We start from the raw sequence: 15,201 nt of genomic DNA, 5'->3' as shown, positions 1-15,201 counted from the left end.
CCTTGTAATCCTTTGAGTGAAATCCTGGTCCCACTGAAGTCAATGGGAACCACTGACTCCCAGGATTTCACCCTTTGTACAACACAGAACCTTGCTAGCTTCTCTTAAATTGCCTCTTATCAACTGCTGACTGTATCTCGGTGAGTGAAAGTGAAACAACAGGATTTAAAAGAAAGGAAGGTCAGCGCATCCCTGGGTATTCGTCCTTGGTTTGTTTGGCAAAGCAGCGGAACATGAATTATTTAGAAGACTTCACAGTATATGTTGCATGGTATATTGGGTAAAGGTCTTAGAATATTGAGGCCTCATTACAGATCTGTGCCAATGAGTCTGGGTTGAGAGGTGGAGTGAGACTGACTTTATGAGTGTGAGTGATGGGGTATGCAAAATAGCCAAGTGTGAATAAGGGCTTGCCTGGACACACACTGCATTTCATCCAGAGATCTTGTAGCTCCTTACAAAGTAGGCTGGTGTCATTATCCCCATATTACAGATGGGGAAACTGAGGCAAGTTGCTTTCCAGCACCATGCCTCAGTTTCCCCATCTATAGCATGGAGATAATAACATTCATCTGTCTCACAAGGGGGCTGTGAGGCTTAATTGATCAGAGTTTGGGAAACGCTTGGAGTTTCTCAGCAGGGCAGCGTTTTATAATCTACTGTGCCTGTTTTAGTGCAGTCAGTGATCAGGACATACAGGTGATTTGATGGGATGTCTGTACCTTGTCCCTTGTATTTGTACATAATACTCACATTTTAATTTGGCAGAGCTGTTTGCAATGGCAGCTGATCTGGCGAAAAGTTTGACAGGGAGCGTTGCTTTTACACGTCGGACTAAGGGGATGGTCACCCGGGGACGCTTCACAGGAACCACCCTGGGGACAGGAGAGACCCGGCCTCGATACTCAAAAAGCCTGTGTGTCAAAACAAGTTACAGTCAGCAAACAGTGGAGTAAAAGCCACACTTTCAGCATGAAACGGGACTTGGGAGATAGGCTAGCAAAAGCCACAAAGGGGAATGGTACAGAATCATGCCACTAGAGGTTGCTGCCGCTACACACAAACGAACAGCCGCTGCATGACACCATGAGTAGTGAGAAAAGGTGAGGGAGGTGATATCTTTTATTAGACAGACTTGTGTTGGTGAGAGAGAGACAAGCTTTCGAGCTTACACAGAGCTCTTCTTGTCTCTCTCTCACCCACAGAAGCTGGTCCAATAGAAGATATTACCTCACGCGCCTCATCTCTCTAGTACCCTGGGACGAACACGGCTACACCACCACTGCAAACACCCTGCTCAGTGACAGAAAGGAGCCAGGACTCCGGCATACAGTTTGACTGTCCACGGTTCAGCCCTTATGCTGGCAGTTTCTCTGCATGCTGAGATCACTCTCACTAACTGCAGTGGTCTGTTGTTTACTGTGTTTTGTTAACCTGCCCCTGAAGGTTTTTGTTCTCAGAAATAATTGAGGGGGTTAGGACCCTGTAAGAGCTGAGGTGCACTTACAGGGGAAGGATTTTTGGTTCCTCTCCCCCCTTCCATTCTTCCCCTTCTCCTTCCATTGCAGTTCCTCTCCCCTCCCCTCAACCTCCCAGCCATTCCTGTTTATACTCTGTGTTGCAGGGAGCTGGCAGGATGGAGTGGGCAAGTGACCTTTGAGATTGTTCATGGCGCGGCCTGGCCTCTGCCATTGTGAGATTTGACACGAGCAGAGGGGATGCCATGACATTTATCTAGGCTACATCCAGACAGGTGGATGCCCTGTTCCCTCCTCCCTGCCTCCAAACCATTCCCGTCCGGCCAAATGGCATCTTTTCAACATGAGTAGCCACTAGCTTCAGCAGCGCTGAGCAGGCCAAGGGATAACGGGAATCCCCAAGGCCCGGTGGGGGAATAGCAACCTGAGAGGCAGTGCGAGGGGGAAGGGGAAGGCAGGCAGCTGAGGAAGGAGAGGAAGGCTGGACGGCAGCCCAGGCATAGCCACAGAGCCCACTATGTAGAAACTCAACGGATCTGTTTAGGAGTCCTAGCTGCTTCCTTTACTGACATAAACAGGTGTTTGCTTTTTGGTCTCCCTGAAGAACCAATGCAGCTCCAGCAGAGCAAGCTGGAGTCTGCCCTGCTCTGTGTGGTGGTGGGCAAAAGTGTTTGTTCATTTCTGGTCCCAGAATCTTTATTCCTGAGAGGGGGTTCAGCTCCATGGCTGAGGGTGAGACTCCCTCCCTGCCTGTGCAGACAGCCAGCACAAGGCCTAGGTGCCGCTGATGGTGAACGTTACACACCTTTCTGGAAATCACAGAGAGTAACAGAGGGACCCAAAAAACCGAAGGTCTAGTCTCAGCTCGGCTTTGTTTACATTGCTGCTGAAGGGTTCCTAAGTGGTTTCTAGGCCTTGTGCTGTCTCTGCACAGGGGGGACATTATCCCAGGGTTGCCATGTAGAAAAACACACCCTCGCACCTGTCTGCTGAGCCGCTTTGCACCCCAAGACACAGAGGGACTGAACCTGTGAGGACCTGGGGGCATGAATAAAGTCAGTGGAAGTCGTGGAGGCACTCATGGCCGAGCAGCAGTCCCTGCCTGAGGACAGCAGCACATTAAAAGCTACAGACTTGAGACAGGGACATATTTTGGTCTGTTTGTCCCTCCTTCACTGATTTCCAGAGTGGAGTGTGATAGTCTCCCCTGTCCACCTTCCCATCCAATGCCCCTCTTGTGTGGTATTTATCCACATATCATCCCCTACCATTCCCAGGGATGGCTTGACTTGACCCAGATCAGAACCATCTAGCTCAGTCTGGTTCGGGAAGGAAACATGGAGGTGGCTCCTTCTCTCACCTCTTCCCTGCTCCTTCTACTTATCTAGCATGGCCACCTCTCAGTCTCACCCCACTTGGTGGCACTCCCTGTTTCCTGTACCTCCCCAGCGGATTCCAGACCTCATCTGAAAACTCCTCTTTTCTTCCACTGCCTTGCCTTTGCAAAGTCTCTCTCCATCAGCTGTGCTGTTCTTTATTCTGCTCTGCACAGCGTTTTGGGCTGTGGCTCATGGAGAAGCATATACAGAATACAGCACTGCTGCTATATTGCTCCTCCGCTCACCTGTCGTAGAAGTCATCTCTGTAGTAGTCATAGTCAAAGTCGTAGCCACTGTAGAGACAAGAACACGGAAAGCTCTGATTAATTAGCATTGTTACTATCACTATTGTAATTAATCTGTTCATGTTGCCCAATGACTTCAAATGAAACATTTTATGTAGTTAAAAATCCCAACCCTTTAGCTTCATCGTAGTCTAGAGCTGTGTTTTACAAGTGTGAATGTAACCAATCATCTGTCACAGTGGGCCGATTCTGGAGCATAGGAACACAGGACCTGCCAGATTGGATCAGACCTGGGCTCCATAAAGCCCAGTTCTTGGCTCTGACAGTGACCAGCACCAGTTGCTTCATATGAAGGTTTAAGAACTCCATAATAGGCAGGCAGTTGTGGGATAATCTACCCCCATGAAGGGCTCCTCCTAATCCCTACCAGTTAGACTGGGTTAAATCCTGAAACGTGACTTTTTATCCCCTCCAGAACTGTTTGTCTGCATTCACTGTTGTAACTCTGGGTTTTCGTGCTAACCAAATAACCATCTCGTTGAGTTATTTGCCTCAGCGTCATCATGTGGCAGCGAGTTCCACAGGCTAATTATGCATAGCGTGGAAAAGAATCTCCTTTCATCGGTTTCGAATTTGCCACTTTTCAGTTTCACTGAAGGTCCCATTGTTCTTGTGAGACAGGGAGAGCAGAAGTTCCCAATCTGCCTGCTCTGTCCTCTTCATTATTCTATATACTTCTATCATGATGCCTCTGACTCATCTCCTGACAGATAAAGAATCCCAGTCTTTTCACTCTCTCTGCATATGAGCTATGAGGAACTGATTCTGCCCTCACTTACATGGGTGTAAGTCAGAGGTGAGGCTAATTAAAGTCATTGGAGTTACCCCAGCGTAAAATGGGTGCAAGTGAGCTCTGAATCAGGTTCAGCATTCGCTGGTGGGTTGACTTTTCCCAGATCAGAAGGATCTGGGTCAGCACAGTCTGGTTTGGGAAAGAAATATGTAGGTTGTGCCGTCTGCTTATCTAGCCTCTCTTCTCATCTCAGGTTCTCTCCAGCTGGTGCAACAGCCTCCTCCTGCACAGCCCCTCCCTTCTAGGGCTCGCTCTGAGTAACCCCCTCTTAGGAGCTCAAGCTAGTTTTCCACTGGCTTTGTGTTTAGTCTCCCCCTTTGCGTCCGCTGCTCTGTGCAGACCTCCCTGCTCTTCTGCCTAAGAGATTATGTACCTTCTCCCAAGCTGCTCCTGGTGGCTCCGGCATCTCTCTCCAGGCCTGCACTTTACTGCACAGCCGCCCTTTGTCATGTTTAGCCTTAACATGGATCAATTTCAATTTCCTTCCTCAGCCTTTGTCCCTGCTATGTTAATACGTATAATGCTTATTATTGAGGACATGCAGTTCTGCTCCGGCACCCTCATTACATCTGCTCCTGATACCTTTATAAATGATATTGACCTTTTCTCTGATAATCCTCCTCTTTGCTTTCTCTGGCAGCGTCTGCTGGAAGCTACAGCTCCTCAAAGACAAGACCCACTTCTAAACACTTCTTTCCTCCCCGCGTCATGGGTAACACTAGGCAGGCAGTTTTCCATACCAGACAGCCCATCTGCTTAGTTTCTACATAGCATGAAGTCAGTTGCCTCAGAGACAACACTCCTCTCTCTCTCTCTCTCTCTCTCTCTTTCTCTGTCTCAGTCTCTCTGTCTCTGTCTCTGTCTCTCTCTCTCTCTCTCTCTCTCTCACACACACACACACACACACACACACACACACACACACACACACACACAATGTCTGCACAGAGGAAGAAGAATGAATGTGGCTATCTGCCTATACTAGGCAGGTAGGTCAGAGTTGGGAGGGTGACCTCTACTTGGGGAGAGGGAGGCTGAGAAGCTGAATGCACTGGACAGGATGCTTGTCTGCTGTGGCATGTACTTGCAGCACAACACCCCAGCCTTCATCCCAGCCAGTGCATTCCAGTGAGGACTCACTGCATAAGTGTTCATGCCAAAGCATCCATGCACTTTGTGCCCACCCGACTGGTGCCCGAGCATTGTCTGGTCAGGGTATGGCTACATTTGGAATTTCAAAGCGCTGCCGTGGCAGCGCTACGGGAGCGCTGCCGCGGCAGCGCTTTGAAGTGTGAGTGTAGTCAGAGCGGCAGCGCTGGGAGAGAGCTCTTCCAGCGCTGCATGTAAACCACATCCCTACAGGTGTAGTGTGCAGCGCTGGGAGCCGCGCTCCCAGCACTGCTGCCCTGATTACACTGACGCTTTACAGCGCTGTATCTTGCAGCGCTCAGGGGGGGTGTTTTTTTCACACCCCAGTTGCAGCGCTGTAAAGTGTGAGTGTAGCCAAGGCCCATGTGCAGGTTGGGGTGTGGCCTGTATGGAAAAGCGAATGTGCACTTCTACACCTGCACTATGGAAAACATAAGTGCTTCAGCTAGAGTATGAGGCAGGGTAAAGTGGGAGCCAATCCGAGCATTCATCCCACATTCAGAACCAGCCCAATTCTTTCAGAAGTTCAAAGCATGGTTAACTTGTTTTCTTTGCAACATGGCTCAGCAATTACTGGTTCGAACCATGATCAGAAATACTCCCTGTCCTCAGTGGTACCTATCTCGGATGGACGCTAGTCTATTTTCAGGGCTGAGTTAAGCAGGGCTGGCGCTTCCATTTAGGTGGCCTAGGCAATCGCCTAGGGTGCCAGGATTATTGGGGGGCAGCATTTTGCCAGGGGGGAGGCAGCAGTCGGCTCCGGTTGACCTGCCGCAGTCGTGCCTGCGGAGGGTCCGCTGGTCCTGCGGCTCCAGTGGAGCTGCCGCAGGCATTTCTGCAGATGGTCCGCTGCTCCCGCGGCTCTGGTGGACCTCCCGCAGGCACGACTGCAGCAGCTGAACCGGAGCCGCGGACCAGGGGACCCTCCGCAGGCACGACTGTGGCAGGTCCACCGGAGCCGCGGGACCAGCGCGAGGGGCGGTGAAATGGCCATGCGCCTAGGGCGCTAAAAATACTAGCGCTGGTCCTGGAGTTAAGGCATAACATTTATAGCCCTGTGTCTAAGGCCCCAGCGTCTGGAGTCATAGGATTTAATCAGAATTCTAGCTCCACTTAAAACAGTAAGTTTCTAGCCCTCCTTGTTCTGAATAAAAACTTGAAAATGTAACCTGAGTGTATCTGATGCAATGATGTCTGTCTGAGTCTGCGGGCAGCCTGACACAACAACACTGAGGTGTGACCTGCTCACTACTTTGAGTGGCCCTGCCAATAGGACTGTAACAAAGAACTCTGTGTGTGACAGGGGAAGAAAAGTCCTGCTGGCCCATCCCTCCTACCCAAGCAGATTTACTCCAGCTGCAAGGCAAAGTATTGGGATGTCCCAGTTGCTAATCCTTGGGGGAGAAAAGAGGGCCCCAAAACATTGCATCTCTGGGACAGGACCTCAGGGAGTTCTGTGTTGTGGTGTCAGGAGTGACCCAGGTTACCTTTATCCAGCTCTGTCTGTCCTAAGATTTCCAGCCCTTCTTCTAGACTGCAGAGGTTGGAGGAACACCTGAACTTCTGGATGCTTATCTGAAAACCTCCTTTCAAAATATCCTAGTTCCAGCAAGAGTTTGTGGACTAAATTAGTTCTAGGGCTGGTCTACACTAGCTTGATCCATACCCCAAGGGATGAAGTTAAGCCTACCTAAGTCCCTATGTAGACAACACTAGGTCACAAAGAATTCTTCCATCAACCTAGCTACCACCTCTCAGGGAGATGGTTTAACTACACCGATGGGAAAGCACCTCCTGTCGGCGTACATAGTGTCCACACTGAGGTGCTACAGCAGCACCTCTGTAGCGTTTCAGTTATAGACGAGCCCTAGTGTGAGCGAAGGGAAATAGAGGAAAGAGTCCAGGATCTCGTTGCCTGTTGCCTTGGTTACACTCCTGCACTCATGTGCTTCAGCATCTCTCCCTAGCATCTAATTCCCCATGTTTCTGCGTTACTAAGTCCTCCCTGCTGGGCTCATTGAGAGAGTAAATAAGCATGAGGCTTGTGAAACAGGAAAGCAATAGGATTTGTCAGTCTGTCACAATGGAATCATATGGATACAGGTTGGTATTTTTCTAAGGAGCCTAAGGGAGTTAGATACCCAACTCCTTTTGAATTCCAGTGGGATCTGGGCACTTCCTTCCTGTATTCTTCATGTATCAAGATATCCCCGGAGGAATAAGCCAGGCACGTTGGGCTAGGTTCCCGGCTGGTGTAAACTAGCCTAGTTCCTTTGACATCACTAGAGCTGCTCCGATTTATTCCCCGTGGGAGGACGAGTAAGGGGCAGTAGCAGCTAAAAGGACGCTGCTTCTCCTGCTGGGATACCGGCCATGGTCATCCGAACCAAACTGGTGCTGTTTTGCTTATGCCTGAATTTCGATCAAGATGTGGTGATTTGCTTGGCCAGAGAAAGAGAGAGAGAATGTGTGCATATGCACCTCAGAGGTGTAAACATTACATTTCTTGCCTTTAGTACACCCTGGAGACTCGATAACATTCTCTCCACACTGCAGCTGTTTTTCACAAGGCAGGGGAAAACACCTAAGAAGCACAGAGGACTTTCAAAGCACTTCAGAGACAGTAACTGCTTTGCTCAGGACAGATATCTCGGCATGCTAACGTCCATGGAACAGCAAGGAAAATGCAGCTGCTGAATGTACCAGGATCATCCAGGTAAAACACAGCTGCTGTCAAATGTATCAGGTGCGTACCCGCTGTGCTGCTTATTAACACATCCACAGAGAAAGCGGGACTATGCTGTTCACTAACAATATTGCTTGAAGTAGGGAGAGGTGAACCAGGCTGGATAAAATAAAAAAATATTCCGGTAGAGGTTCATTCATCTGTGCTCCCAACATCCTCTTGTGTCTCCACAACAACACTCTGTCTTGGGGGTACCTTGAGCACTCCTCTGTTTGGGGGGGCAGGAGGCGCCATGGGGTTTGTGGTTTAGGGAAGGTTAGGGAAACAGATTGCAGTCAGTGGGGCAGCGCTCACTGGGGTTTCAGATTCTGCTTTCTGAGATCGAAGGTTTCATAGAATCATAGAATCGTAGGACTTGAAGGGATCTTGAGAGGTCATCTAGTTCAGTCCCTGGCACTCATTGTAGGACTATTAACTAGACCGTCCCTGACAGGTCTAAGCTGCTCTTAAAAATTGAAAATGTCCAATGATGGAGAATCCACAGCCATTTCCATTCAAGGGAAATAATCTGTGTAATCTGTGGAGCCAAGGTCTGGAGTCAGGCACTACATGAACATACATCGTCATTATTCTCTGTAAAGAAACAATGTTCTCTATCCTTGGTAGCTAATATTATTGTTACACTAGCCCATCCCAAGAGAAGTCTTTGTAAAACTCTGACTTGCCCTGTATGCAGTGAGTCAAAGGCAGAATGAGCACTAGAATGCAGCTGGTCTGCTGTTTTAACCAATAAACTATACTGTTTCCATAGTGTTTGCCAAGTCAGTTCTTTCTTTCTTTCTTTCTTTCTTTCTTTTTCTTTTGTTCTCATCCATCGATCCATCATACCATTCTCATCCCTGTGACATTGCAGCGCCTATATGACTCATTCTCAGAATCAGAATTGTGTATTTTTGGATAATCCCTGTCTAAAACACTTATGGATCCGCCCTACCACAACCATTTGGAAGGATGAGGATGCCTTTTCTAATGACAAAGACAACACATTTGTAAAGACTTATGCCTATCTTAGAATTGTCAGATGAGTAAATTGGTGTTTTAAGTGGCCTGTGCTAAAAGTCGAAATATTGTTTTCAGTGATGAATGCCTCTATGTGCCATTTTGGTTATTAGAGATGGAAGGGCAGATTTGGAAACCCTCCCATTTTGGTGGTGGAAATATTTATGAGCACAATTTTACACCTCATTATTTGCAGGTACAATTGATGTTTTGATATTTACATACCTGATATGCAGGTGCAGTCAAGATCATTGACATCTATAAATAGGTGGGAGTAAAAACAGAAGCCGGATAAAGGCTGGGCTGAGAACCAGACCATTACTCTCTCGAATGCTGAGAGTCAAACTTTAGGGTGGGATGAGGAGTTGGTCTGGTCTCAACATGGGTAAATGCCATTTTCAACACCTGACAACCACGATCCAGTGACCAATGGAAGGAAACTGGGCTAGACATGTGGCTCTCCTGGTGTTTACTCTCATGGAATCTCATTTTAACCCTGTGATCAGAACTTCAGATGAAGTAGCATCCCGAGTGCTAACTGCCCTTGAGTAGCTCAAACAATGGTACAAACACTGGAGATGGGAGAGACTGTGTTTGTGCCTCATAGGATCATTTGCTATCAGACATGCTGCCAATAGGTAGGTACCTAAATCCAACCCTAAGGCTGCATAGACCTCATGTGGGCTCTGTGAATTCTGCCCCAATAGGGAGGTCTATAATGTAAATGAGGAAATAGACGGACCTTCCTCAACTGTAAACTGGCTATGAATCTTGAACCTGGCCATTTAACAATTGAAAATTGGCTTAACTTGGAGCAAAGGAGCCTGATCTTGTGAGCTATTTGGCACCTTATAGCATCATGCTCTCATTAGCTCAGCAGATAAAGAATTCAAAACTCTTATTTGCTGATGTGCAGACGTCCCCATCAGATCACTGCCAACATGCTTAGCAGAGACTCAAAGGTATTTAGGCCCCTAACTTCCATGGGAGTTAGGCACCAAATACCTTAGAAGATCTGGGCCTTTGGCACCTCTTGCGAGATGCTGAGAACGTGGGCATGGGTACTCTGACCAGCATCTCCGGAAACTGGTCTCAGTGCATCAAACATATATTTTCAATCTAACTGCAAACTGCACTGATTAAAAGAGTGTTGTCTTGTGCCCTAGATTGAGCTGTTTAGCCACAAGTTGTGCGCTCAGTAATTTCACAGCTCATGATTTCCTTTATGTTCAGGGATAATTGTTGCCATTTTCCAATCAGTAGGTAACAAAGAGGGCTATATAGCCTTTAAAAAGTAATACATACACTATTTAAGAGAGAGAGCCAGCACCATTCTGGAATGCTATGATAGGCACAGCCTCAGGTCCTATTCCTTTTTTCATCTTTAAACCACTAAATAACTTATTTATTATTTATGATCCGCACAGGTTCATGACTGGCAAATTAATAGGGACTGAGGAGAGAATCTTTCTAGTCTTGTGGGTTCATTTTGCACCTGCAAAACTCGTGCTACCTTTTTTGAGAATGGAACTGACCTGCAGGTGTGAACCTGAGCAGTTGCACATTTAGTGACCCGTCTGAGGGCCCATCACAGGCAGTGAGAACTGACATGCTGTGCTGATTTACTCCCTGTAATAACTGTTGTAGTGTCAGAATTATTTCAGCAGTAGAGAAAGTATCAGCTGACAAGAAAGTTTGGTAGTCTTGAGTTAATTTTGCTGCTGAGCTCCATTAGTTCCGCCCATAGGTCATGAAAGTCCCTTCTCCTACATAAAGACCAAGGCCTTGTCCACAGTAGTGGTTTAATTTTATTTAAGTTAGGCTAGTTTGAGCATTGGCCTGCTAAACCCAGGGTTGTGAGTTCAATCCTTGAGGGGGCCATTTAGGGATTTGGGGCGAAATCAGTACTTGGTCCTGCTAGTGAAGGCAGGGGGCTGGACTTGATGACTTTTCAAGGTCTATTCCAGTTCTATGAGATAGGTATATCTCCATTTATTTATTTATTAGTTAAGTTACATAACTGAAGTCAACATAACATCGACTTAACACGGTGTCTACAGCATGCTATGTCAACGGGAGATAGTCTCCCATTGACATAGCTTCTGCCTCTCATTGAGGTGGATTAACTAAGTTGATAGGCGAGCACTATCCCATCAACTTATCATGTCTTCACCAGACCCACTAAATCGATGCCTGCTGCATTGATGGCAGTGGTGCGCATTTAGCCCATAGTGAAGACAAGCCCCAAGTAACTGGACTCTGTGGGAGAAGTATGGGAGGATGAGGGAAGTGGAGTCCACCCCCTTATACAGCCAGCAAGCCAGTTATTCCTATTTATGGGCTGGAATACTGGCCTCAGTCCCTTCTTGCCATGTGCATATGGTGTTTGAGGCCAGGGGAGTTGCATAAACACAGATCCCGAGGTCCATTCCCACTCTGTGTAACTGCCCTCCATGATCGGCTGTGTGGAGCTTGGACAGAGAGCTTTCCTATGGCTGCATGGGTGTGTAGGCACCTCCGAGAGGCTACCTGGCCGGCAGCTCCCAGGCACAGCCCCAATGGGAGTGGCGGGAGGGGAGGAGGACTGTAGCAGTTTGGGGGGCCTTTCACTGGGTGAATTTCATGGGGGATGAGCAATATTCCAGAGTGGACCAATCTAACAGAAGGATGTTTCCTCTTGTGCTTAGATTGGAAGTGAAAATGAGAGTGGTGGGTCGGAGCCGAGTCTCCATTTGTGTACCTCACAAATCATCAGAGCTGGTGAATTCTAGGACTGACTTCGCGATTCCCTGAAGTTCTTTGCACTCGACCTTTCTTGCTCACTTATGATCTCACCATATTGGTTCACCTGCCTCTCCAGTTTTGTCTGCTGCTTCACAATGCAGAGATGCAGTTTCCATTGCCAATTCCACTGTTTTCCAATGGATAGCGCTAATGTACAGTTACAGATTTTGGTTTATTTTTTAAGCTCATAAATAGGTTGTCACATTTTGGGCTACTTTCGAGACACTTAAAAATGTTTTCAGTGCCAAGATTTGCTTCTACACTGTAACAACTACATTAGTTAAGCAGAAATAAAATCTCCCAACAATTCCATTAACACATCATTCCCCAAGATACAAGGCAGAGCAACCTCTGGGAATGGGACAGGATGATTTCCTGGGAAAGGTCAGGGACAGGGCTAGCTGATTTCATTAGCTGCTGATATTCTGTTCTGCTCCTGGTCACATTTGGTCCATTTCTCTGTGTGCAGTGGCAAGCCACAAACTCGTAGAGACACAAAGGTGATTGGGAGTGACAGGATGAAGGCAAAAATATGTCCCGGGTCAATTTTATTTGGATAATCAACGTGTATGTCCAAAAACGCTTACAGTAAGAAGAAATATTTGAGGTTTGTTATATGACAAACCGGAAGATTGGGCCATATTTTGACACTCATTTTCCAATGAGATTCCTTGGCTTTGCGTGCAATAGTTGTGAGCATACCTATCTTTGGGCACACGCATTCAGTAACAGTAAACTCCCTGTTCACACCTTTATCTGATTTCTGAGCACAGTGAAGGTGTTATCCATGTTCAAACAGATTCAGTTCTTGCAGGCATAGGTAATGAGACCATTTGAAAATCTAAAGCGATATGGAGCCAGATCCTTAGCTGGTGTAAATAGGCATAGCTTCACTGACTTCAGTGAAAGCAATAATAATTTACACCAGCTGGTTCTTGGTGGGAGGGACAGGAGGGAGAGAGAAAATACATGATGGCATGTGGTGGTATAAAATTGCATTGACATGAGCTTGGGATGTATGCTTTAGCCATGAGTAGTGAAGTTACATCCCACTTGAGTGTGTCTATCTCATTGATCTGTCTATCACCATGGTATTTGAATGCAGCTACAGCATCTGAGTTATCACACATGGTCCTAGATGTTACAAATTAGAACCAAAACTTCTTCAAAACATCTAAAAATGTTTAAATTAATATTTCTATAGATTAGGGCCTGTGATTTCAGGATCTGAAATCTTATAACTTATCAGAGGTAGAGATGATGACAGAACAAGGAGTAATGGTCTCAAGTTGCAGTGGGGGAGGTTTAGGTTGTATATTAGGAAAAATGTTTTCACTAGGAGGGTGGTGAAGCACTAGGGAGTGGGTGGAATCTCCTTCCTTTGCAGTTTTTAAGAACAGGCTTGACAAAGCCCTGGCTGGGATGATTTAGTTGGGGATTGGTCCTGCTTTGAGCAGGGAGTTGGACTAGATGACCTCCTGAGTTCCCTTCCAACCCTGATATTCTATGATTCTATGATGACAGCTAAATACCACTGAAAAGCTGAGATTCAGTGCTCTCCAGTATGATGTCATAAATGTTTCTAGCCCTGAAAGCAAGTTTAAATTTGTCATTGGTCTGCTAGCCCTGGAATTCATATCAGTATAATTTTTACTTGATCTTAATTTGGGGGAAAGCAAATGTTTATGTATTATCTTTCCTCTCTCTCTCTCTCTAAATTGCAGATGTTTGGAAGATGCTCAGAAAGTTGCAGTGGAAATGGGTTAGTGCAGGTAAGGAGTAAATGATGCACAACAAATGCACTTTATTCCATGCTTGCATGAAATGAGGCAATTGATATCATGGACCACATGTGTGATATATATACATTAAATAAAAAGCTCTCTATCCACTGTGTCTACTGTACAGCCACATATACAGAGAGGGCCCAATTTTCCCTGACTTATATTAAACGCAAACCCAGAGGGCCAAATTCTAATTATAGCCCATGATGGCTTAAATCTGGAATAACTCCTTTTGCGTAATTTGCAAATACACGCACAAATGAGATCTGACTCCTATAATTCAATGGGGGTGTAATCTGGGCAGGATTTGGTTTAGGGACTAGGGTACACCCACAGAAGCCCCTTACAATTTATTTATATGTTCTGCGTACAGATACAGAACATACTCTAACTGTACCCATGTACATGTACACTTACTATATATCAGGGTTTCTCAGACAAGGGTCGCCACTTGTGTAGGGAAAGCCCCTGGCAGGCCGGGCAGGTGTGTTTACCTGTCCCTTCTGCAGGTCTAGCTGATAGCGGCTCCCACTGGCCGCGGATCACTGCTCTAGGCCAATGGGAGATGTTGGAAGTGGCAGCCAATAAGTCTCTTGGCCCGCGCCGCTTCCAGCAGCTCTCATTGGCCCGGAGCAGCAATCCGCTCCCATTGGCACGGAGCAGCGATCCGCGGCCAGTGGGAGCCGCGATTGGCCGGACCTGCGGACGAGGCAGGTAAACACACCTGCCCGGCCTGCCAGGGGCTTTCCCTACACAAGCGGTGACCCCTGTTTGAGAAACCCTGCTATATATACATATGTACACATATTGTACGCCTATTTACAGTACTGCATACATATGTACGGTAATTATCAAGACATAGGAGCTGAAGTATAAATTGTTACTTCCTCCTAGGGTTGCCAACATTCTAATCACAGAAAACCGAACACCCTAGCTGCGCCCCTTCCCTGAGGCCCCACCCCTGCTCACTACATTCCCCCTCCCTTGGTGGATCATTCTCCCCCACCTTCACTCACTTTCACTGGGCTGGGACACGGGGGTGTGGTGCGGGATGGAGTGAGGGCTCTAAATCAGGTTGCGGGCTCTGGGGTAGGGCCAGAAATGAGGGGTTCAGAATGCAGGAGGGGGCTGTGGGCTGGGGCAGGGGGTTGGGGTGCAGAAGAGGTGAGGGCTCTGGGCTGGGGTGTGGGCTCTGGGAGGGGCTGGGGATGAGGGGTTTGGGGTGCAGGAGGGAGCTCCAGGCTGGAGATGGAGCCGAGGGACTCGGAATGTGGGAGGGGGCTACGAGTTGAGGCAGGGGGTTGGGGTGTGGGAGGAAGGAGGCTCTGGGCTGGGGGTGCTGGCTTTGGGGAAGGGCCAGGGATAAGGGGCTTAGGGTGCAGAAGGGAGCTCCAGGCTGGGGGGGTTGGGCTAAGGAATTGGAATGCAGGAGCGGCCTGTGGGTTGACACAGGGGGTTGGGGTGCAGGAGGGGATGAGGGCTCTGGAGTGGGGCTGGCAATGAAGGGTTCCGGTTGTGGGAGGCTGGTTTGGGCTGGGGCAGGGTGTTGGGGTGAAGGGGGGTGAGGGCTTTGGGCTGGGGGTGCGGGCTCTGGGGTGCAGGAGGAGGCACTTGGTTTGAGAGGAGTCAGGGCTGGGGGTTGGAGTGCAGGAGGGAGTATGGGCTCTGGGCTGGGGGTGCAGGCTCTGGGGTGGGGCTGGGATGAGGGGTTTGGGTTGCAAGAGGATGCTCTGGGTTTGGGGGGAAGGGGGTTGGGGCTTGGGGCTTGGGCTCAGGCTTACCTC

The 15,201-nt window shown here is 48.0% G+C and overlaps 1 protein-coding gene across 3 annotated transcripts in view; it reads right to left on the bottom strand.

Annotated features, from left to right (window-relative positions):
* RALY (RALY heterogeneous nuclear ribonucleoprotein) overlaps positions 1 to 15,201 on the bottom strand; it is a 279,764-nt gene that overhangs the window by 10,157 nt on the left and 254,406 nt on the right. For all 3 annotated transcript variants that reach the window (XM_050917460.1, XM_050917461.1, XM_050917462.1), the window contains exons 5-6: positions 3,103 to 3,150; positions 754 to 914 (exon numbers count right to left, since the gene is read on the bottom strand). In XM_050917460.1, the coding sequence (XP_050773417.1) occupies positions 754 to 914; positions 3,103 to 3,150 (209 nt within the window). The remainder of the gene's footprint in view (positions 1 to 753; positions 915 to 3,102; positions 3,151 to 15,201) is intronic.

The sequence above is a fragment of the Gopherus flavomarginatus genome, chromosome 11 (assembly GCF_025201925.1).
Source record: "Gopherus flavomarginatus isolate rGopFla2 chromosome 11, rGopFla2.mat.asm, whole genome shotgun sequence".
NCBI lineage: Eukaryota > Metazoa > Chordata > Testudines > Testudinidae > Gopherus > Gopherus flavomarginatus.
This window is presented reverse-complemented; position numbering and strand designations above follow the sequence as displayed.